The sequence below is a fragment of the Electrophorus electricus genome, chromosome 20 (assembly GCF_041902795.1).
Source record: "Electrophorus electricus isolate QZ-2024a chromosome 20, ASM4190279v1, whole genome shotgun sequence".
In the NCBI taxonomy this organism is placed as follows: Eukaryota; Metazoa; Chordata; class Actinopteri; order Gymnotiformes; family Gymnotidae; genus Electrophorus; species Electrophorus electricus.
In genome coordinates, this window is record NC_137516.1 from 14,426,721 (window position 1) to 14,451,883 (window position 25,163).

Below are 25,163 nucleotides of genomic sequence, written 5' to 3' on the forward strand. Positions count from 1 at the left end.
GGTACTACCACTGATTTGACTGCACTGCATGTTAGGTTTGGCTCAGCAATGCCTAATGCTGTAAGCAGAAGTGTCAGTGCTGATGTAAAGTGTCAGTGCTGATGTAAAGTGTCAGTGCTGTAACAGGTCTTAGCTTGGCAGGAGTCCATGCCTGGTCCTTCTATTAAAATGTATATGGTGGCTCAAAAAAGATGTTTTTTGTTTTTTTTTTATTCTCATCATCATACACTATAGAGTTGTTAGGAAAAGTTATCTTATGTTTACCTGGGACCAACTTTGTGCCATCTCCATGATGACTGTAGTAATGATTTGGCTATGGGGGGCATGCTCTATTTTATAGGTTCACCTATAGAGTAATTATCTACAAACATCTATAATGGGGCATCTTATGCAGTGAGTTTGCAAAACACAAACAACCTTGACGTCTGACACTGTAATGAAAAAAAGCATAAAAATCACTTTTTAAATGGCAGTTGATACTCCACTCATCTTAAATAACCCCATAAAATACCTCTCACACCAAAAACAACTAGGACTCTTTCAGAGGTTCTGGACAAAACAGTTAGACTTTTGTATAAGGTAATTTTAAATACGTGCTCAGAGTATAATTAGGATCCTTTTTCCCTATGTTTGTATGTATACAAAGCTCAAATAAGGCACATGTGTCCTTCACATTCTAGAAAGAACAAATCTTAGTTAGAAAATGAATGAAAAAAATGTACAAGGTTTAGTACACAGGTTTAAATAAAATGGCGCTTAAGAAAAACCCAAAAGCACAACACAGGAAATAGGCAAAATGCTTGAAAAAATGATATTTTAAATGAGGTAAAATAGAATAATGTTAAGAAAGCATGTGTGATTAAGACAAGATTAGATTTATTGCCTGCAAAACATTTTTCACAATAAATTTATTGCCTAGAAAACATGTTCCTTTGCTAAGATATAATTTTTTGTTTCAGCGTGCATGCTTTTTAAGTGTTAGCAAGAATCTAACAGGTTTAGTTTTGGGATCTTGTCTCCAACATACACAAGGTTACTGAACATTAATCTTAGCCATAAGTCTTATTCTCTGAATTTCATATTTTACAACCCATGAGTTTTTACTAGATGTAGGCCATGTAGGGAAAAGCACATTTATTTAGACATAGGAAAATAGGGAAATGATTTAATGTGCTCTTGGTCAAGGTTAAAATGATATTCACATTCATTTGTTTATTGTACATTTCTCTTGTTCTGAGACTTCTCCATGTTAGCCCCCCAAAAAAGATTTTGTAGCCAACAATGATCAAATCTTGAAATATGTTTTAAATAACAGTAAACTGAAAAGACAAGAAAGCAAAGCATTTAAAAACTCATTATTACTTTGTACTGCAATCAGATACAAGTTTGAAACAAAATCGAAGAAAAACAGAACTACAGAGTTTCACAAATCAGACAAATTGGCAACAAGCAAAAAACAGTATGGGCTTTTTTTCTACTGAGGTAAGAAGGAACCTCTTGGCATCATCCTTACACTGGGAAAGAAGAAAATAGCTACAAGTTTGTATACACAGCACATCAACATCCTAACATCTAGTGAATTTAACCCATATCTCACAAAAACTCCTCCTACCTCCCTTTACCCCTTAAATACATACAGTTATCAAATCCACGCTTCCCACTCCATCCGCCACAGTGATAGTGGATGATAAGGGTGACACTAACCACACTGTATAGGCATCTCCAGGGGAACATAGTTCCTCAGGCACAACTGAATGTACGCTGAAGAAAGCCTGCATGGAGCACTGCTGGAAACATCTACACTGCCACAGACGCTGCTTTCACACACTGCTAGGAACTGCTCTGGGTCCACCTGAGAATGAGACGGAGGGTGACATTATGAGTTAACAACATTATGTACTAGAGAATAACGCAATTTGGAAAAAAGGTTTTTAAAAAATGTGTGTGAGAACTAGAAATGTACAGAAGGAGTATAACTGCAAAGTTCAATGGTGAATATGTTAATATAGTTGCTCCAAATATGGTTAATATTGGTTGTATTCATGTACATGTTTATATGATATAAAGGCATTTAATACATGTATACAGTGTATAAATTACACAATATAGCCCATTTATTATTATGCACAATTCATCAGCTAACCCCTAACCCCTTCATCAATGGTCAGTTTCCCAACATAGTACCACTGCCAATCCAAGATATATGGATAGATAGAAAGAAAGACAGAGAGTATTTCACTGATATCTGAGTGAAACTGTTTTAGCACGCCAGCATACAAGGCACATCAAGTCAAGAGGACACTACTCTACTGTATATTATATACTATATACTATAAACTACATACTATACACTATAAACTATGTAATATACACTATATACAGCCGTCCAGCAGTGAGACTGATGAAATACTAGAGGATAAATTATATCATTCTTACTACATTTACATCTATGTTTATAATACAGTGGTATTGCTAAAACAATGGCTGCTGGTTGTATCTGGCACAACATGGGGTGATTTATGTGCATCCACAGAATCACATCAGACTCTGCAAAATCATTCAATAGATGAGACTTGAAGTATCCTTCAACCCCTAGTTTCTGAAAAGGCTCCAGGTGGAAAAGCTGATTACCACTCTGAAGCAGGCACTGAGGGGAGAACTGGTGGAGGAGAAGAGGAGCGCACAGGATGGCTCCTCCATGCTACGCGTCTGGCAAGCCCCGCCCCTGGCACGGATGCAGCTGGAACCCGTCTATAGTGACACACACAGCTATTATGTGATGCATCAACAGACACAACCACATGCACTTTAACGTCCTTGTGCTACACCAGATAGGTGGGACCTGGTGCAAAGGAAGGAAAGTAAATGATGAAGTGCATGGATATTTCAAATAAGGTTCAGAATTACATAATAAAAGCCAGCCCTACAGTGCAATACCTGATCAAGATGGGCTGTATGATTTACTGTAGTTACCAGCAAAATAAATATTGAATCATGGCACACAACAGGTGTTTAAAGATGGAGGACACCATATGGCAGCCTGTTTTAGCTGCCCTTGAGTGTAACGAGAGAAGCAGGCATGTATTTCTCACCTGTGGGCTTCCTAGCTGCCAGGCAAGCATGAACTCGGTCATGCTGGGCGCCTGGGAGCCATCTGGCAAAGGTCGCTCGTTACCTGCTTCATTGTCATTGGTGCCCAGCAGTCCACTGGACAGCCCTAAGGACATCAAAAACCAAAGAAATAAGATAGAAACCAAATGTACAATAACTGACATCCTGGGAAGTCAAATATTTAACAGTTTGCTGAGAAATATGGATGAAATGTGAACGATAATGCAATTGCTGCAGCAGTTCAAAATGGAAATATTATATTATATTTCAGTGTCACTGATCTCATTAATCTAACATTGGATATACTAGTCCACTACTCTGCTTGATTAAGGTCTTTGTTGTTAGGGGTAAAGGGTTAACATAATCTTAACATAATCATAATCTGACAGAATAGAGGACAGCCATCTTACCATGCAGCCAGCCCTCTAGAGTTATACGGCACACGCGCACATAGGGGTCACATGACACCAATAATCCCTTTCTATTGGACACTATAAGGAGATTCATCTCCCTCATTATAGTGACGTCATGGTTGGTGAAGGGTGTGTGCACACCATGACAATTGGCCTCCACCTGGAAACAGGACATCAGAAAGAATTATAGCCTTAACCCAGACTTAAGTGATTAAATTGGATAGAATGTGCACATACTTGTGCGTTAGGATGGATCTTAACAGTGGTGTTTTTTAGCTGCACCACTAAGGAGCGCTGTTTTGGCCCATTCGATTGTAGCATTATGCTGAAGGTGTTCTTGGTGACATCAGATGCTAAAATAAGATTGCAAAATGCTGGTACTGCAAACAGATGTCCATCAAAGGACACCGCAAATTCATCTGCCACCAGAAATGCTTGATCTGTTCAGGTAGAAATGGATATCAAAGGAAATTATTAGCAACAAGACAACACTGCAGTGAACTCAGAAAGATATATTTTCACCAAAGAATTGAAAACATCACTTGCATCACTTGTAGTGGGCAGATTTCTGAAGACATCAAGAGTTAGAGATTATGTATTAGTGGATTTATATCAGAACATACTGCTATTGAGAAACTCACGATTAAAGGGGCTATCCATCAGTCTCCTCTTGAGCCTGTAGAGGTCAGCCGTGAGGCTTGCAGAGTTCAAGGCCAAGAGAGGCTTCAGGAGAAACTCCTCCAGCAGCACCTCCACCACATTTGCCCCCGACCCCTTCGGCCATGGGTTCCGCGGCAGGGGAATCTTCACCCTTACTTCCTCATCCCTATGGCAATGTACAGTCAACCAGGCATCATACTATGCAAAGAACATGCATCATGCCTTCTGGTCTCAAGGGACATGCTTGTCAGAGTATCCTTACAGAGTATTGAACACAATGGAGGAGCCTAACCTGAACCTAAAATATGATAGTGAGGAACTTCATTCTTGTCTTGGAGCTTACAGGTAGAGCAGGTAGAGCCTGGTGCTAGTAACAGCAAGATCATGGTTTCAGTTCCCAGGGAGCACATGTACTATAATACTAATAAATATTTAAGTTGTTCTGGACAAGAGCATCAGACCCATTTTGTAAATGTGCTTATGAAGCAAATGTGTTTTTGCTATTCTGTCAGTAACTGCAGAACAGTAAATGATGGAACCAGCACATTGTGAACGTATATGCAGTTTGCTTGAGATTCTCTTGCAGTTTGTGCGTTTACTCAACACATGAAGCATTTTGCTGCAGATTTTGCACTCACCTTCTGGAGAACTTGTACATAAGTGCTAACTGCCTCCTGACTCCCACTAACATTGCTGCAAACCTGGCCTCAGCCCAGTGAACTGTCTGCTGGCCAACCTGAAGAATATGGCATCATAAATCTTTTTTCATGCTATTCACTGTCATTATTCTGCCAGTCTAGCCAGGGGTTCAAGTGCTCAGACGAGCTGCACTGACTCCATCTCACCAAGTCCAGTGCAGCAATCGTGGTCTGGAGAGCAGTTAGCGCTGGCGCTCTCAGGTGTTGATAATGCAGAACTTCAGGTAGCAGCTGGGCCAGCTCTCTGCTCCAAATCTGTAGTCCCTGGTGCCATAGGGTGTCCAGACGTTCTCCAGTTACATCATGGTAAGCTCCAGCCAGTGTGGTCAGTGGCTCTGTGGATAAAATGAATCCCAAAAATGTAAACATGCAAGCATACATGCACTAACCTAAATACATTATATGTGAACATAAATTACTGTGTTTTAAGCATCCAAGGAAATTGTGTTTTAAACTATATATCAAGGCACTTAAGTATCCATGAGATACCATAGAGCTTCAAATATGTCATATGGGTGGGACTTTGAATGGGGCTGCCCATTCTGTAAGTAGAACGCTATATACCCTAACCTTCAATATTTAAAGTCCTAATACATTTTGTGCAAATCTAAAGGAGGTGCAGCAGATCTACTGGACTAGCAGCATAAAATATCTATCTGTACTTTCCACTGATCTCCCAACCCTCCCTGCTCCACCCTTAAAATTTCTAGAACTTTTTACCCTCAGAACCTTTATATTACTAATAATGCTGCTTTTTAAAAGTGCTTCTTCGCAATTGCTTGTGAAGAGGCTTTTGATTTATTCAGTAAATTGGCTTGAGCTGTGTAGACATGACATGAAATATCTAGGCCAGATAAAGTGCAGTCCCAGAGAGCCACAGAACTGTAAAGTTTAGTTCTTTCCCTGCGCCACCTCCCTAGATTCACCAACAGATTTTCTGCTGAGTTCAGGCAAATGTGTTAAATGCAAGGCAGCGCTAAAATGAACCCCTCTCCTGAGTTCCAGGTGCGCCAATTGGACCGCCACTGTGACTGAATTCGAGGGAATGAATTAGGGGGTCCCACTCACTCCTGAGCTCCTGTTGGACCAACTGGCTCATGTCGTGCAGCCACTGGAGAAACTTGGGCAGGCCATGCGAGAGCACATGGCCGAGGGGCCTGTGCTCCCAGGGAAGAGGTGCTGGCCGCAGTAGCAGGTGCTCAGCCCTGCGGGCGAGTCTCAGGGGCCCGTCGCATAGCTCCTGCAAGGCTCCGCTACCTCCAGCCTGCAGACAGTGGATCAGAGCTCACCAAGATAGCAGTCAGGTATGCCTACTTCTGGAACACTCATAACTACAGCCTCATCAAACATTCAAAATTTTCATGAACCTGAAACACATCTAGTTAGTGAAATTTTACATTTTCCCTCAGGTTTAAATTTAGATATAGTCAGACATCACATTTATAGCATCTCCTTCCTAATAAGTCTATATTAGGGGACAAGCAGAGCTACAGGCTATCATCATTAAAGCCTTTATAGAAAGCTTATTAATCTTTTTTGTTTTGTCAATATTTTTATATAACCACATCTAGTAGAAACTGCTTATTTTATGAGTTTATGAGTATGTATAGAAAGCCTGTGGGTTACCCTTAGATAACAGATACTGTGGATCTGATTAAAGAGAGAGAGAGAGCAGCCAGTAAATCCTGAAGAGAGCTTAGCATAGCACTACTGCTTCCTCTTGCTCTAACCTGTCTCTTGACGTCCAGCAGAAGATGGTGTACTTTCTGAACTCTCTCCAGTAATTTCCTCCTTATGTGGGTCCGCAGCTGCTGAAGGCGGGCCTGTGCACATTGCATTTAACATCAGTAACAATAAACATAACAATGAGCAAACCTAACATGAAAGGGGCAGATATATGAGTGAGAGATATATCAAGCTGCTTTGTCAGCCTACCTCTGTCGCTAATAAGCACTCTTCGCACCCCTTGGCTTGAAAGATAAGGCTGCGATTGGCTATTCCCATGGAGATGAGGGCAAGAGCCTCATTCTCAATGCTGCGTCCTCCCCTTTGGACCTCCAGGGTGAGCCAGTGACGTTCCTCCAAGCAGAGAGCTGTTCTGAGGTCATCAGACGAGTCTGGGTCAAGCAATAAATCAAGAGGGTGTTTGATGGGCTTAAGAATAGTTTTATAAGACATTATTATATGAATATAATTCAAATTGAATTAATATTTCATTAATTCTGGCATATTCTGACCACCAACATATCCTGCAGCAGCTTGTAAACAACGCTTTCCCCGTCTAGCCTGCAGCCAGAGGAGCTCGCCGTGGTCCAGTCCGGCCTGAAGCTGCAGGCCTGTGGTCCTTTCTGAGGAGTGTACACTGGTACTGAGCTCAGCACTCCAGTTCCCCACCTTCCACTGCCATGGCACACATAAAAAACATGTGATAAACACATCATGCCATCACCATCTACACCATCTACACATCGGTAGAGTTGCTGGGAGCTTTTCCTTGCTTCCCCTTTGCAGGATTATGGAACTCAGCCTACCCTCAGGCCCCCACTTATCAAGTGTTTTAGGTGAAAGTGCTGCGCTCGGGCCAGTGCCATCGTGGTGGTGTTGGTGTTGGTGTTGTTGTTGTTGTTGTAGGTGGTGTTGGTGTTGGTGGTGTTGGTGGTGGTGGTGGAGAACCTGAGCAAGCAGGGAGTAGTTCCCGCGCTGGCTGCTGCTAGAATTCCTGAGGGCCAGTGTGAAGGCGCTGAGTGGGGCCTGGCCCACCACTGACAGGACGGTCTGGCTGTGCAGCATGACTTTGCCTGAGTTCACACGGTGAGAGCCAGACCAAGACAGAGCCTGTGAACAAGGCACCCATCAGTATAGATCAAAAAGGCTATAGAGCTTGCAAAAATGTATGCTGCACATTTGCACTCGTCTGGAAATACGAGCTATTATGGCAAATTTGTAGGGTCATATGACATATTTCAGCAATTCATTATCAACACACAAAAAAAATATGCTTACTCACTGGCTGTGGAGGACAGAGCCCCAAGAGGATATGGTGCTCTATGATGTCTCTGAGGTTCGTGTGCATCTTAGCCCGAAGAGTGTGAGAAGGGCAGGGTCTGGGAGACACATTCTGGACCCCTGCCTCCACCTGGACAGTGTGCATTCCTTTGGCCCCTCTCTGCTCAGGACAAAGAGCTTCAGTGTCACTATGCATTTGGGTCAACACACTATTGAAGGGTCATGCTACGTTACCTCATACTTCATGCTCTGTGTGATGCTCTTGTCACTCCACTTCAGCTCAGCTCTTTGCGAGTAGGAGGCTTTCCCTTCCTGTGCTACCAAGATGCAGCCTTGAGCGTCCACTAGAGGGAGAACTGATCGCATCTAAAATTGAGAGTGGCAATTCTGCGGTCAGTGTGTTTTTTTTTTCATCCTGCCCTCATTTTGCATGGCAAATTTCAGTGGCACTATAATCAGGTTGTAATATGTAATTCATTAAAAAAAACAAAAAAAAAACAAAAAAAAAAACACTTAAAAACTGGTGCTATGTGCAACCTTATAGCTGGGAATTACATGCTGGATATTACTCACGTTCAAAGATGTCAAACTATGGGTATCACAGAGAACACAATGACTACATCAGACAGATTGCTTACAGCAGGCTGTACATATATACTGCATTCAAAACACATGTAATCTGTTCAATTTCACTGATAGTCCTGATTATGAGATCATGAGCTGCATCTATTGTTCTTAATCATTGTCCCCTGGTGGGCAACAACGGAAATTAAACGGAATTCTTCACCGCACACCCTTTATGTCTGACATGGCAAATTTAATTATGCAGTAGACAACAGTTAAAGCATTGTGTTTGGGAAACACAAATGTGGAGTTTGCGAAATAAAGCATGTTTTACTGCACCTGTCCAGGTGACATGAAGATACAGGCCTGCCCACTGCTGGAGTCACCATACCAGTGCTTTCTCAGTGTCAAAGATACATTCACAGGTGTCCCATGGTCCCAGCAGAGCTGGACCTAGCAAATAGAACATGGTTAATTTTCCATTGCTGTTGTGCACAGATGAATAGGTACATGGTCACCTCACTGATAATAATCGGTTTCACTCTGGTTTTCATCTCTTCCATAGTACAAAGACATCTTTGGTCAAAATCACCAGTTGACTCTGGACTACTAACTATAGTCGTACTTCTTGATTAGGGCACAGCCTTTGATACCATTTCACACAATATCCTGCTATCTGCCAAGCCTTATTGCACTCTTCCACCAATTTTACTTTCTGGATGTTTATTGGAATTTCTCAAACTTAATAGTGATAAAATGGAATTATGGTTACTATAGTTACTATATCTACTTTGTCTAAACTTGACAGTTTTTCTCTGACCATTGATAATTCCATAGTCATTCGTTTCCCTCAGTCTGGGTGTCATAATTGATAGCACCTTATACTGTTAAGCACATATAAGTAATATTACTTTGTTTACATATTTCCATCAATGTAATAATAATCTTCTTTGTCTCTTATATATATATATATATATATATATATATATATATATATATATATATATATATATATATATATATATATATATATATATATATATAGTACTGCTATCCTCATACACACCGTGATTGATTACATCCTGTATCAATTATTGTAATTCTATCCTTTCTGGTCTCCCTCTAAAGCTCCTTCACACACAGAACTCAGTTGTCAAGGACATTACCAGTGTTCCATTCTTCCATAGAACACATCACTCCTGTCCTTCAGCAACTTCACTGGCTCCCAGTACCGTATAATACTGAATTGATTTTAAGAACTGTGGAGCTCTCTCCCAAAAGATATATATAACTTCTTTCCTACCTTCAAATCTCACCTTAAACCGTGTCTTTTCACGCTAGCATATTCAGGCTGACACTGTTCCTAAGGGTTACACTTACATTAAGTGTGTACTTATGCTGTTTTTTACTTTTATGTATTATACTAAGTTATTACTGTATACTGCTACTATGATTGATTCACTGATGTCTTGATATATTGCTGTTTTGATTTTTTTTTTTTTTATCATATATTTGTAAGATGCCCTTGAGTGTCTTGATGGTCACGCATGGCTGTCATGTGCACCTGATTGCTGCTGCCATATAACGGGCTGTGTGATTGCGTGTGCAGGTGCAAGTGGGATAGCATGGGCGTGAAGGGCTGCTCAAGCTCCAGCACAGCCTCGACCCCTCTGTCTGTAGACCTCCAGGATCCTGTAGCTCTCATCTTCAAGCATATGTGGGCACCCATGCATGCACATACACACATACACAAACACACACACACACACACACTCTAATTTATTTCATTTCAGCACCACCAATACACACAAACATCATACAGCATAAACAGACTCCAAAACCAGAATGCACAAAGTTGGCTGTGCTTGTCTTCACTGCTTAAACTCACTCGCACAAGCTGGGGATGAACTTGCATGTAAAGCAGCAAAGGAGAATTGAGCTCTGGTCAGCGTCTGTCATTACCTGTTCTCGTTCTCCACCCAGAGTCCAGTCAACAAGCACATCTCCACGCTTGCTCAGTGCTTCTCTCTCAAGCCTCACCTCCAGCCCCCACCCATGGGCCCCAGACTGGGAGCCAGACTCGTCTGACGAGAAGCACACACGTGATTATTCACAGCAGGCCTGGATATTCAGGTCTTTGGCTGAAAACATTTGTGTTCAAATCAAAGGACACTAACCACTAGCTCATGATCTCATTATGCAAATGAGATCAGGAATGCTGATCCTCACTAGGTTTGTTCATTGGTAGCTAGGTCATTTTTCTAGTATGAGAACTGTGTAAGATCATATTGATGCATCAATGCCTTGTAACCTAAAAGATTGTTTTGCAGCAAAAACAATTTCATAATTATAGATTTTAGTTCCCTCTAATCAAATTGCTGATGTAAAAGCAACTAATTGCATGCTTTAATTTTTTAAAAAGTGGGTTAAAATGATGATTACAGTAACAGGGACTATAGAAGGGACATGAGTGTTTCATCGAAGTGTATAGTACCTATAACATGTGATTTGTGGGGTTGTAAGCCTGCAGGTCCAGTTGTGTCAGAATCCACCCACTCTGTGTGGTGTGCTAGAGTATATGATCCATTCTGTCTTGCATACACCGTCCTTACTAGAACAGTGCTGGGAACCAACTTCAACTACACATTCATAAGTTACAGACAAGACAAGAATGCTTTCACAACAGCGCAGTGGCAGGTAGATAAAATCAATAAATATAAAAGCACAATACAGTTTTCAATCTATAGGGTACTGTCACTCTAATACTACAGCTGGTGTATACATGCAGTGTTAGAATATAATGTTGTAAGAGGATTGTTTAGTTTCTTCCTGCTACTACCTGTGGCAAAGAATGATAAAGCTCTAATGTCTGTTTGAACCCCGTCTTTGTGTGGGACACCTGTCCTTCAAAACACATCATGCTCTTGCCTGTCAGTAGCTCTGCTGCCCCCTTAATCAACGAGGTTGAGTGGTTCAGCTGTGTAGAGACAGACGTGTGACATTAATGTACAATGTGGCAAAACAGGTCGAAGAAGTGTACAATCCAGGTTTGGCCATACCTGTGATTTAGCTTGAAGCACACATGGCACAAATGGTTGTATGGAAGAGATGTTGTGGTTAATGTTCACCATTAGCCCAACGCTAAAATGAAGGTAATGTGATTGTGAGGTACATTTCATGATGACAACTTGGAAGAAGCTTGTGTATCATCTAAGTTACAGGTATTCTAATGTTTATTATGGGAGATGTGTGCACTGAACCTGGAAGAAAGATGATGTCCCTGGATCTCAAGTGACAACGATGACACATCTGAGTTCTCTGATGCAACACGAACGGATTCTGCCAGATTGAGCCATATATCCATCTACCCAATGTGCATAAGAAAGGGATTAACTGGCTGTCTTCATTCAGTCAATATCTTCTGCATCTGTTTCATTCATTGCATTAAAAAACAGTTTATGTGCAAACACCTAACCAGAGAAACTATGGAATCACCTCTAACATACCCGCAGTGACTGGTCCAGTGCCTCTGTGTAGCAGAAACCTGAGAGGTGGCCAGGGCTGATTCCCCCTGTGCAGTTCACCTGTTAAAACAAGCCGGCCGCAACTTTAGTTTGTCTTCCTTGTAGGAGAGGAGCAAGGAATCAGAGGCATTTCCCTCTAATAACAAATCAGCCGACCCGGAGAGGAAAGGTCCACAGACCAGCCACATGAAAGCTAAGATCATGCTTGCTTATTGCTCAAAAAAGAATAGTCATGGTTGATTTAAACTTGTTAAAATGCAGTGTTAAATATCGGCAATGTGGGATAAATGCTGACACAAAATCCGAACAAGAAGAGATGCAGGCAACCAAAACACCCACAAACTGTAGTGTTCCACAACTGCAGTGCTCCACAACAACTTTGATGAAAACGGAGTGAGTGAAAGGAATCTTAACCAGGAGGTGATTTGTAGCTCCTGTGGAATGCCCTCCTCTCTGCACTGTGATCTTCAGCTCCTGGGCCCCAGCGTGGAGGTGTGCTATTGCGAAGAGGTTGCTCCCGCTCCGGTTCACATGCGCCCCCGCGGCGGTGACAGCAGGGAACCCTGTCCCAAGGTATCAATGTATCACAAATCAAACAAACGTCCACTCATTATAGTTCATTGCAATTACAGTTAATTAGTTATTTATAGTCAACGAAGTAAAAATGCGTAGAAACTGGCTAATCTACCATATAATAATTTGGGGGCAGAGAAAAGTTGGATACATTTATATTCCAAGATGTTTTCAGTTGATATAATTTTTTGCAGTGTTGCCATGTCCACAGTTATGAGCCTAAAAGGTGCAAGCACAAAAGAAAAGCACAAAAACAGCCATGAACATACCTGCAGATAGTAGCCAGGGGACGGAGTGGGAGACCTGGGCTTGGAGGCCGTTGTGTATGTCCTGTCCAGAGCTTCTGCTGATGTTGATGCACAGCCAGTGCCCCTGAGCCAGTGCACAAAGCCAGGTCATTTCCCCACCATTCATCCCCCCAAACCCGGCGTCTCCATGCCCATGTGTCAGCTCCACTCCATACGCAGCCTCATCCACCATTACTGTCAGCTCCCCTAGAGAATGCCAGTGGATTTGTGAAGTGATGTTGTAGATCAAAGGGTTACACAATATACATGCTATTGCTTTATTGTGAATCCGCCATGGATTATGCTGCACTGAGTGAAAGTTCAATGGGAAGTTTGTCAGATCATTTTTTCATCCACAACATGTGCGCTTCGTTTTGGGGGTGTTGTGGATTACCCTTAGTGAGAGCCTTCGAGTTATTGAAAAAACCAATTAGGCTGGAGACATGTGGCAGCAGGGGGAAACCAGGCAGTGAGATGATCAGGTCCCCAGAGAGAGACAGCTGGAGCTCAGGGTCACGCACGACTGCAACGCTCAGCTCAGCTCGGAACAACTCCTCTCTCTTCTGCAGTACACACATGCCCGAGAAACTGAAAGAGCACAGAAGATATGGCAAACAGCATGGCATTAAATGGTGCAGTAATTAGAACCAGTGAAAAAGATGACAAATCCACAATATCAACAAGTCAAATTAACAATAAATTACCTTTTTGAGGAAGAATTTGCTCTGAGATTAATGTGGCCATCTGTTGTTAGCACTGGAAGTAGAGTCTGCTGAAAGCTTAGGTCGAAGACGACTGCATGAACACCTGTTTGTATCGTGTTAGCTAGAGAGACATCTAGCACAGCACACAACTTGCCATCAGACCCTATATATATGGAATTGCTGATTTTTCCATCAGGAGACCTCTTGACTGCTAAATAAGCCTGAAAAATTTAATCAAGATATCAAGATTGTGTATCATAATGAACAATATGGTTTGCATACAGATACATAAATAGCCATGACAATAAAATTATACTATTAGTAGATTTCCCTAATGATGTGAAAGTTTTTACATCATAGTCCGTATCATCGATGGCCACGTTTCCCTTTCCAGAGTATTCTGATTCCATACTTTTCCAGTGATTTTTCAACATATTGGCATATAGGGTTATGGAGGAAGGAATGTTTAGCTGGAATGGAATCGGGATTGTTCAGTTAGGTAATCCACTAAAGGCAGTCCAATAAAAGATTAAAGGTCCAATAACAAGGTATGAGTTGATTTACAGAGCAAGTATACTACATGAAATGGACACAAATGCTAAAATTAAGCAAAGAGCTAGGTGAGAGATAGCTTATCTAGGATAATAAACGATAAAGATATAGATAGACATGTTAGACAGATGTTAGACACCTGAATCTCTCTGGGTACAATTAAAAAAATACTATGTAAAAGCAGACTACCATTTGGAATAGCAAACGCTAAAGAAGCAGAAGAAGCTGTAGCAGAAGCAAAAGAAGCAGAAGGAAAAGACCCTACTTGTTTACCTGCAGTAGCTGAGTGAGGTTGAATTTGACCACAATGCTTTGCTGAGAAGCTTCACTAGGAAGTTGGAGCTGACCGAGAACTACCAGCCTCTCCTTCTTAGCAGCCCATATCCTCCCTTGCAGCTCCCATACAGTCTGCAAGAAGAGATCATGGTGGGCACAAACAAGAATGAATGAATGAATGAACTACATTAATTGTTCAAGTTCTACATCAATGTTTTCTTGATATGGTGCAGCATTAAACATGCGCATATTGATGTTTCCAATTAGTATATTCAGCATTTAACTTAGATTGAATATTTCATTACAAGTGTGACATGTAATTAGTTTTTGTACCGACCTGGTTGTTCAGTATACTGATGCAAATCTCTGAATCTCGTGGGATATGCTCCAAGTTAAAGGAATGAATCAGGGAGGAACACACCTAAGAACAAACACACAGCACATTATTTCCAAAGACAGGGTCAACAAATCCCTAAATATGTTAGTTTATTTAATACCCAATAAAAATGTTAGTTTATTTAATACCCAATAAAAAAGGACCTGCCTGTGATATTTTAATGTAAGCATCTAGGTTGTGAATATTTGATCCTGTATGAGCACAATTTCAATCTTAGTTTAATCAGCACACTTTTGTGTTTCAAACAAACAAACAAAACAAAACACATATGTGATAAGATGACCTCTGACTGGAGACTACTGTACTACTGTGACAAATAGCGGTCATCAGTGGGAACTCACATGTGGATGATGGGATCGAGATCCCAGGGTCAGTATGTGAATGGCTTTTCTGTTGTCATGAAGCAGTGTTTTGGACTCAAGAATGTAGAGTCCTTTATGCAGATCAATAGTGAAGGTTTCCTGGAGGAGCAGGCTTTGGGGGAGGAACCTAAATGGCTGCCTGCACAAAGGAATATAAACAAACAGTAGCAATACTCTGTAAATATAAACAGTTGAAACTGTACTCAAACAAGTCTGTTGTGTTATTGCCTTCATGTCTATTCCCAAATCAGCCTTTATCAGTGTTGATATCATTGTGATTGAGTAAAAAACCAAACCATAGTTATCCATACAGACCTGAAGTGTAGCACCCATCTTTTTTGATACAAATACTTGTCCTTCCTCATTTCTTCCACTCTGCCCCTTATCTCCAGTTCTAGATATGGACTGTTTAGTTCTGAGAGAGTCATACTCATAACTACCAGTTTCTTCTTTAATTTCTGCAAAAAAGGACTTAATTAACAGATATTCTATCATTGGAAGGAAAAAGAGTAGAATATGTAGTAGTGCTTAATAGGCTTAATTTGGGAAGGGTAATCTATTAGTAGTGTGTGACTAAGTCTTGGTTCCTTAACTGTACCTTGTCCAGAGTGTTGAGACTTGCAGAGATGTTTAGGGTCTGCTTGCCATATCTTGTATTCACATCCAGGGTCTTCAGCTGTTTTCCATCACCCAGCAAAATCTCCCCTCTCAAGGCTGGCGTCCAGGCTGTGCTAATGCAGCAAGAAGCATTAACACTGTGTTTCCCCAGCATGCCCCCGCCACCAACCTGGAGCAAAGCCAAAGTCATACATGAGTTAGTATTCCTCTAGTAATTGTGCTATGTATGTCACACCTTATAGTGTTTGTTATAGAATCTGGTCATTATGCAATATGGACAGAACAATGCATCAGGTAAGTAATGCTTTGACCAGAAATGATTTTACCAGAGTAAATTACACAAAAATACCTTAAGATAGGTAACAGTAGGTGTGAAAAAGTGTAACTGCCACTCCACATCTCTGTTTCTCTCTCTGTAGAGACCCTCCATCATTAAGTTGTGAATGGTTATCCACTTGCGAGTGGTAATCTCAGAAGTAAAGTGAGTTGTGCCATATTGGGGTTGCGTTAGTTTAGGTGCCATGTGGACATACAGCCAAGGTGTATCCATGTTGAAGGATCCTATAGGCAGGGCAAAGGAGAAGGACTGAATATCTCTACCCTAAATACATTGGGTTTTATGTAATAAGCGTGGGGCTCTTGAAGGGTCACAGTAAATCTGTACCTTCCCATTTCCGTAATGAGGCTTTTGTAGACATGTCTTTCCAATGAAGCCCAGCCACCAAGGGAATCTGGTCATTATAATTGACCTTAAGGTGGGTGCTGCTCTCTGATTTCCTTCTTTTCTGGTGGGAATGTAAGAGCTGAATCCTATAGTTCAATCTTTGTTCTGGTATTCGTAGGCTGAACTAAAGAACCAAGACTATATATTAATACAACTTTATTGTAGAACAGAAATCATTATATATTCTTTAAATAAAGAAAATAGTGCAATACTCCTAGTAGGCAATGACACATTTTGGTTTTGTTTGATTTTAATATAGCACATTTAGAGAAGGGTTCACCTCAAGAGCATAACTGGTGAGACTTGGTCCAGACTGGTTCCTTATTGATTGACTCAGAAGGACTCTTTCTTTGTTGCTAGCCTGGTTCCAGTGTTTGCCATAGCTCAGATCAAGTGAAGACTGGATATGAATTGGACTCCTTTCATGTCTGAGCTGTATCTGCAATTCAGAAGTCAGAATGGTGAACCAATCACTGATTTAAAAACAAACAAACACGTGAATCTACTGAGGCAGCATACACTAATGCTACCTTGTGGTTTATGGAGGTGATGTGGGAGCACACAAGCTCATGCTCTGCTTGCATGCTGTAATGTTTCTCATCTAGCCCGACCTCGTCTCTTAGGTTCTGAGATATGTGACACTCTCCCTTATTTTGTGAGTCCTCTGTGAAAACATGGGTTCTGATGATATAATTCTGTACACTTGTTTCAATGAGCAATACCATCTGAATAGTTCTCTCACCTGACACACCATATCTGACCCTCAAGCCAAAGCTCCAGTCTGGTCCTCTGTGCCCAAGCATTCCAAGGGTCCTCATGGAAAGTATGTTAGGCAACAGGATCACTGCATCCATGGAGTACTGCCTCTGGCCATCATCCTGTCTCCGGCCCAGCTGCACTGTGGATAAAGTCACATCCAACATCCTTTGCATACAATAGCTGTGTTGCATTCAGGAATGTAACTTTCAGTCCTTAATAATGTAAGCTAAACTCCTTAAACAATAATAAAACTCAGTAGAAAATGTTTAAGGGGCATGTTTGAAAACCCAACCACTGATGGATCAGCAATGATTACTCATAAATCAACTGACACTTGACATCTTCAAATATTTATCTGATAGTGATAAAGGTAAAAATTAAGTTCTAAGATCTTGCCTGAAAAGGAAGCATCTTTAATGAAGACATTCCGTAGCTTAGCAGATACACTGATCTTTCTGCTTAGTCCATGTGTGACATTGACAGATAATACAACTGGATGCCCGTTTGCTGTGATTTTGGCCTCCAGTTCGTAGTGTGTTCGCTTTTCTGATTGAAGACTGATTGTCTCCTTCAATCCCTGATGCCCAGAGGAAGAATAAGTGATAGATGCAATTTAACTGTTTTATTAAAATTGATGAACTGCAATCTAAATGAGCAGGTCAACACTTCATCTAAAGTTTGGTCTGTTAGAATGCTGTCGGCAGTTTGGTTTTCAATGCACATTCTTTGGTCCAAGGTCTTATTACCTTGAGGTAATAGTAGCTGTCATCTATACGTAACTCAGCTCTTCCTGTACACAGACCATTCAGTTCATTGATCTGCCCTGTGTTAAAAAAAAAACCCACAAATAAACCCCCCAAGAAACAAAAGTTAACAAATTTTAGCAATTATATTACATTAAAAGTGTAGCAGAGCATAAACTCTGTGTGTCTGCATCCATAGTATGTATTATTTTTCTGAAATGAGTCACCTTGGATGAGGATAGTTTTTAGAGGGTGCGTAATTTTCAGATTCAGTCTCTGAGGACTGACACTGAAGTCCAAAGATACATCTCGTGGGATAGTGGATTGTGGTGTGCCAAAAAAAATAAGAAGATTAGTTTCCAGTGGCAGCCATGAGTTCCTCTGACACATACAAACAAGAGCAATTACAAGATAAAATAAATAAGTGAGTATATGTTTGGATTTTCTATAATAAATTTATTATAGTAAAATTATTATTGATTAGACTTACTTGCGGAACAAAAGCATAAGCTGCCTCTAATATGTACTTTTGAAGGCCTTTGTCCAGTTTTTGAAATCTCAGAGTAAACAGCACAGGGCCAGGAGGCGGAAAACCTCTTCCTATCAGTGACACGGGATAGATGACATCAGAGCACAGCTGACATCCAAGCATCTTGGACCCTGGGGAGAAAAAACTCTTTTTACTGGATGTGTCTTATTGAAACAAAAGGTGATCTATTGTAATTTATACTATAACATATCGACTGTACATGTTTTGGGAGTACAGGTTGTCTTCTCTTTGAGGGTCCTCGAGACAGTGAGCTCCTCTCTACTCTCTCCACTCACATGATACATTCTAGAGCTGTTTCAAGAAGAAGATCAATAGTCTCTTTTAGATTCTTAGCCAACATTTATTTCTGTTACTTTGTCTGTATGAAACATTATTACTTCAAACCTAAAGGACATAATATCCATGACATCTTCTGGCATGTTGAGGACCATTTTTAGACTTTGACCATTGTGCACATATGCACCTCCATCCATGCTGGTGGAAGTTCTGACCCAGGTGACCCACTCCAGCCCAGATCGACCAAGTGCTCCATCCACGCCAATTCTGGCTGAGATGGCAATAAATGCACTATGATAGGGCAAAGCACAAACGAGAAAGGACACTTAACATCACAGCTGAAGACACGTGCCAAAACTACCATAACTACTAAGACTTCATGCTTACTTTGGTTTTATATAGCCAGCCAGTGAGAACTGAGACCAGTCTTTAAAGTTAGCAGTACCCTTCACTCCAAGAGAGCAGGAAGAGGAAATGTTGATGCTCAGCTTGATGGGTACCCCAGAAAGTGATGGTAAAACCAATTCTTCTGCAAGTGCAATTGCCCTGTAATTTACTTTAACCTCCTGACCCTGAGATGTAGAAGAGATTAAACAGAGATATAATTTCTAAGAATTGGCAAAAATTCACACAGATCAGCACTTTGGCAACTGGTTAATTCTCAGAATGCAACCAAAGCCACTCCGTATTATTCTAGGAGATCACCTGTTGTTATCTACTTAAAACAAGTTTTCTCTCACCTTTAACAGCTTTACAGTGAAACCTGCTAAGCTAAGTGATACGTCTCGCATTTGGCCAATGAGTTCATTGCAGGTCATGAAGGTAAGATCTCTGCCAAACATCTTCACATTAATCCAACACTGGAAATCACTGTGCCTCTCCCTATGTCCTGTGGACTTGAATAAAACACCTGGTCATTCCTGATGTGCTGCAAAACAACATTGACCAAATCACCACCCACTGGACCCTTACCTTAGTGTTCGGGGGACTCGGGATGTGACAGTTTGCATTCTCATCCCGTCTTCCTTGTGGGTCCGACCACCTCTCCTCACTTCTCTTCTTCCTTTTTTCCCTACGTGGTGCTGATTTTGTGTTATGAGCAGACTTTTTATCATGCGCGTCAGGACCTTCAAATGTGCTCCAGAGAAAATGTTCTGCATTTTCCATCCTAAGAGAGACCTGAAAGCAACCGTGATACAGTGAATGAAAATGCTGCCCATTGGTGTAAAGATGCACTAAATTGTTTAAGATGGAGAAATTATTTTCAACCTCAAAAAGGTTAAATGATCTGCCCAAGATGTGAACTGTCATGTTAGCCATAGCAGAACGAGGCAATAAGGACATGTGGGAGAAAACCAAGGCTCCTTCAACATTGGCGACAGCCACTCCTAGCAAACACAAAGACAAGGACATTAAGAACACAACAAAAATTATAAGAACACGGCAAAACATTGGTTATTTATCAGCAGCAACCTATATGTAATTAATGATAGATACCTGTGTCCATTGTAAAATCCATATGTGAAGAATACTTCCATGGTTCAGCTTCAAAGTCTTTACTGATAATGTCATGTGGCAGTGACTCCATTAAATCTTTCTTCAGGGGGTCTTCTGTTTTCTGAAGATTGAAGAGATGGCTCCAGACAAAAGACCCAACTGAGTGGAAATAGTGCCAGAATTTATAGGGACAAATCATAACTGGAACTACTCCATTACCACACATATCTGTTATAGATGTGCTGTTCAGTACTAATACCTTGAGTGGATGTCTCATTTCTTAAGGTGGCCCTTATGATTTTGAACACCTCCTGGTCAGGACAGTGCATGAGCTGCTGATAAGCAGAAATCCTGACCTCTACATCTTCATGTGGGTGCTCATATGCCCAAGCAAGGACTCCTCTCTGAAGAGAAATAAGCAATGTTGGACTTTTCCGGTGATCCACCCTTGTACCCTACCCATTATTGTAACATGACTAACATTTATACACCCATTTCTGTGTACAAACCATAAAGAGGTCATGTTTCAACTGCCTGAAATTTTGGAAGCTATCTTGTTTCCAACTATTTTAAGCCCATATATTTCTTATTTATTGTCTTTAGAAATACTCACTTCACTGTGGCAGGGGATGCGTCTGAAGGCTTGTACAGCAGCTATTCTAAGTTCTAGTGGCACTGAGTGGTTGCGGATACAGATGTTCAACTGAGGTATGAGTGCTCCAACAGCCTCACCAATGTTTCCCACTGCTTTCAGAACATGCAGCAACTGCATCAAATAAATGGAGGGAGACATTGGACCGATTAGTCTTAATGGCAAACCCTGACAGCATGTGTCTTTGGTTTGACAATACCTCTGTGATTCCAGGGGCTCCCTGCCCACCACAGCCTTGTTCAAGGCTCTCCTTTAGAATGCGTACAAACTGTTGGACTTCAGGAATTTCGCTACATGAAATGTGTTCTTTTTGACAAATGTGGTGGACCAGTGAGGATAAAGCCAATATAGTCTTTGGACGAAGTAGAGGGAATTTCAAAAGAGCCTGAAAAAGAAGCCAGAACAGTGATAAATTAAGTTGTTGTTGTGGTTATTGCTTTATAGCATGTACCTTTTTGTCTTCAGCAGCAGAAGAGCTTACGCGAATATGACTGATCATGGACAGGGTGGGATGGGGAGCAAATGTGATGGCACTGAGGAAGGAGATGCTGTGATCCTGATCAATCTCGTTGTTGAGAATGAGACTGGTTGTGAAGTGAATGCATGTCTCAGATCCACAGGCAGGAAGAGCTTCTACCAGGGGCTGCCTGTAATTAAAACAAAACTAACATAATGAAGACATGACAACAAGTTATAAAAGTTAGCAGGAACCATAGTTGCATTTTTGGTTACAAAATATAATGCTGATGCTTTATTATGTTTAACTTTGCTCAGCTCACTGAGATGTTTCTATAAAGTAGAAATGGTCTGTTTTTCAATATTGCTGTAGCTCTTTTAAAAATGCACTACACTTTAATCCAGTGACAAATATCTGAGCATTTGAACACTTGAACACATTGCAAAACTTACCAGTCATCACGGCACTTGAAGGAGACCTCCTGCCAGACATCCTTCAGCTGCTGTAGGGTCAGGGTTCTCAGTTGGAGGACCAAACTCAGAAAGAGCTCCGATTGCTAGGATGCAGCAGAGAGTCTCGGAAACTGAGGAGACACAATCTGTCTATGGATGGCATGCAATAAGACTATTAACCAAGTCCTGACCTGTTCCTGTTCGGCTGAGTGAGCACAGAGCCTCCTCACAGTCCCTGAAACCTCCTGTGCAGAACGAGCCCCTCCTCGCGCTGGGTTTTCAGTTTCCACTTTAAACCTTAGGTCAGTCAAATATCCTTCATCTTGTAACCCTGATAGAAAAATGGATGAGTCTCATTTGTCCTCCACATATAATTATGTAAAAGTCTTACTTCCAAATTGTTCAAATTAAACCTCTAGAAAAAAGGAAAGGTTTTAGAAAAAAGAAAGGTGTGAACCTATTGCCAAGCCACTGGTCATACTGTCCTCATTACCTGAATCTACTTTGATTCCCTCCAGGGTTCTCAGTAGAGTCAGAGTGGAGACCGTGGTGGTCTGCACCTGGTCCAGTGACCCTGACAGAGGCACCAGTGTCATAGTCTCTGTGCAGTTCACCTTGTCCATCATGGTTGTGCCATAAAGCTGGGTGCATTTAAGACTAGCATTCACTGTCTAATAGAAAGAATATGGCAAATTAATTTAAAGCCAACTTCCAGTCAAAATGAACTGTTAACAAGAGTGCTTGAAAGACTAACTTGCCTAATTTGGTCTACAACTTTGATAGAACTAACACATCAGTGCAGTAAATTATGAAGAACTCTGGACCTACTGTGTCTTCCTTTAGTGGTACTGACTGCCACCAAAAATCATTTACTCGCTCTCTGAGGCACTGCTGTATATACCGAGTCTTCACCAGTGAAGGTCCTTTCTGCTCATAGGAGCTCGTGCATGTACCATATACATCAGTCTATGGAGACAAGAGAGTCTGATTTTAAGGGTTTTCAGTTAGTAAAATAAATTAGTAACAGGTCTGATTCAGATGTGTAGGTTAAGCCATAAAAGATCTATTTCACAACCACACATATGTAGTATTCAAAGTTACTTTTAAGTTTATCAATATACTTAAAATCTGTCATCTGTAGTACAATAAAAATAATACTAAATATTTTTAAAGAGAAAGAGATGTTTTTAAAATATGGCACATGTGCGTGTCAGGAGAGCAAGCTGTGTATTGAGATATTTGACCAGTGGTCTTCACCTCTCTCACTGTCTCTCGGGCTCGTTCAGAGTGGGAGGTCTGGAGCATGCTCAGTATGGCTCTCTTGATGTTGAGAGCCCACACCTGCTCTGCCTCCCGGGGACACAGGCCTGTGACCTTTCCTCCTTGAAGCAGGAAACGCAGGGGGTTCTTCTCCAGTGCCTCTCTGCCAAAATCACAAACACCAGATGGGCCATCACCCTCATTTCCTATATGAGGTGGCTGCAGCACAACGGTTTGCTACAGAGAAGCTATGCTGAGGATACATTAACCATTCCATTGCTCTGAGTGTGAAACATTCAATGCTTTATATGGTGCATCAATTCAATTTCGAACTCTGTGTTTACCAACCAATGACGCACAGATGTAGTTGCTTTAGCTGTGTTCTGGTGTACCTAAAAATGTTATTGGCCATGACATTGTGAATCAGTAAGTGAAAGAACATAACCGCGAAATAAGCACAAAAAGAGGAGATAAAAATAGAGAATGTAATATGTAATAAATAAAAAATATAGTTGAAATTTCCTCCTGATCTCTTAATTTACCTTATGCTTTTCTGACGTAGCATAGAATTGTCCCTTTTTAATGAACTTTGCTTAATCTGGGGATTCCTAAGCTGCAAAAGATAAGAGGTCACAAAGCACATGAGACACTCAATACAAGCGCACACTGAACCTGCCAATATAAGGACATCACAGGCTACAACACAAATACATAGGGCCCTATAAACATCACCCAGAAAAAAACGCAGATGTAATAATTAATTTGAGTAACAACTATGAAATCCAATATTTTGTAATAGTTCAGAAATTTAGTTTCTTCTAAACTACTAAAAGTATATATTTTTCATTTCTAAATTGAAGTTGAATGAGATGGAACAAGATGTCACGATTCACCAAAATCATGTGTCATGATTCACTGCAAATCTGAAGGAGAAAAGTAAAGGGGAACATTAGGGAGCAGCTTTTGCTGTTGTTAGAGCCTAGAAAATGCAGCTCCGTAGGAGGTATTTGCAATGCCTCTTTGCCAGCTGTATTTATAGAAGTAATTAATTCCAGTTAATTCTGATATTCACAACGCAGAATTCATAGCTCACTTTAAATTAATTCACAGGTTTACCTTGTCTATTTACTTGTTATTTATTAAATACAACAAATATGGAAAAATGAAACCTGATAGGTGAAAAATTAATTGAATAGTTCAGATGTACCCTTAGAACCATATCTGGACATCCTTGAATGACGGTGATGTCGACCACGCAGTCAAACGCTAGTTGACTGCTTCCTGGTGAAGGCCCTTTCAGGGAGGTGGTGACACTTGTGCTGTACCTGTATGTGTGCCTTTGCCCTCTCTGCATATTCCATGGCACTGAAAACCAAGGAAATAGACATTAATATGACTCTTTGTGATTCTTTGCCCTTATTGGAAACAGCTGATATGCCAGTTTGATCAGTGGAAGATCAGTGGAAATCATTTCTGAAAACATGTCATGTGCAAGTAGTGATCACCCCCCGAAATGATATGGGTAGATCTTTCCTCTTAATGTGTCTCACCAGAGCAAGCAGACTTGCACACATGACCCTGATGAATTGTATGACATTCACCTAGCATGAAAACGAGAAACCATGAAAAGAAACATAGACACAGAACCTGGTTTAAATATTTACATCAACCTAGAATGTGACAACTACATTTTCCTAAAAAGAACTGCAGGATTAAGATGAAAATTTTACAAATTTCTGAATAATACCTGGTCAAATATCTTACAATGATCTTTGTGTTCAGGCCCCTTCATTAAAACAGAGCCAGTTTATTATGAACATCCATATATGATGTAGGGTGTACACTGCAATATTTTAAGGGTTTGGCTCTAAGTCATTTAGTGCTTCAAGCACTCAGAATCAAAGCAACTTTGTAAATGAGTACACTCACCAATGAAGATGCTGACCACAAACACTATGCAGAAATCTCGTAACAACAGAAGACACGGTGAAGACATGGTCATAAGGTATTATAATCACAGCAACGGCTTGAGCTGAACCCACTTAGGG

General features: G+C 40.9%; 1 protein-coding gene across 1 annotated transcript; it reads right to left on the reverse strand.

Annotated features, from left to right (window-relative positions):
- Positions 1-854: 854 nt before the first annotated feature.
- Positions 855-25,163, reverse strand: apoltp (apolipoprotein lipid transfer particle homolog). The gene is made up of 63 exons (XM_035536014.1): positions 25,045-25,163; positions 24,666-24,716; positions 24,323-24,480; positions 23,658-23,728; positions 23,113-23,278; positions 22,684-22,821; positions 22,349-22,526; positions 22,047-22,186; positions 21,856-21,959; positions 21,428-21,593; positions 21,146-21,331; positions 20,908-21,060; positions 20,554-20,698; positions 20,295-20,453; positions 20,067-20,185; positions 19,770-19,976; positions 19,538-19,693; positions 19,185-19,369; positions 18,906-19,088; positions 18,721-18,812; positions 18,462-18,631; positions 18,199-18,352; positions 17,975-18,051; positions 17,625-17,805; positions 17,212-17,367; positions 17,000-17,133; positions 16,750-16,908; positions 16,410-16,593; positions 16,095-16,306; positions 15,726-15,914; positions 15,443-15,585; positions 15,107-15,266; positions 14,706-14,789; positions 14,366-14,500; positions 13,894-14,010; positions 13,541-13,761; positions 13,231-13,424; positions 12,819-13,043; positions 12,391-12,539; positions 11,959-12,036; positions 11,713-11,816; positions 11,512-11,593; positions 11,292-11,429; positions 10,947-11,091; positions 10,415-10,536; positions 10,017-10,157; positions 8,792-8,905; positions 8,123-8,254; positions 7,890-8,048; positions 7,556-7,717; positions 7,120-7,282; positions 6,818-6,999; positions 6,613-6,705; positions 5,951-6,146; positions 5,030-5,217; positions 4,823-4,920; positions 4,166-4,350; positions 3,762-3,964; positions 3,522-3,684; positions 3,093-3,217; positions 2,632-2,751; positions 1,705-1,852; positions 855-1,514 (listed from the first exon to the last, which is right to left on the reverse strand). The coding sequence occupies exons 1-63, from the start codon at positions 25,115-25,117 to the stop codon at positions 1,510-1,512; spliced, it is 9,120 nt and encodes a 3,039-aa protein (XP_035391907.1). The 5' UTR covers positions 25,118-25,163; the 3' UTR covers positions 855-1,509.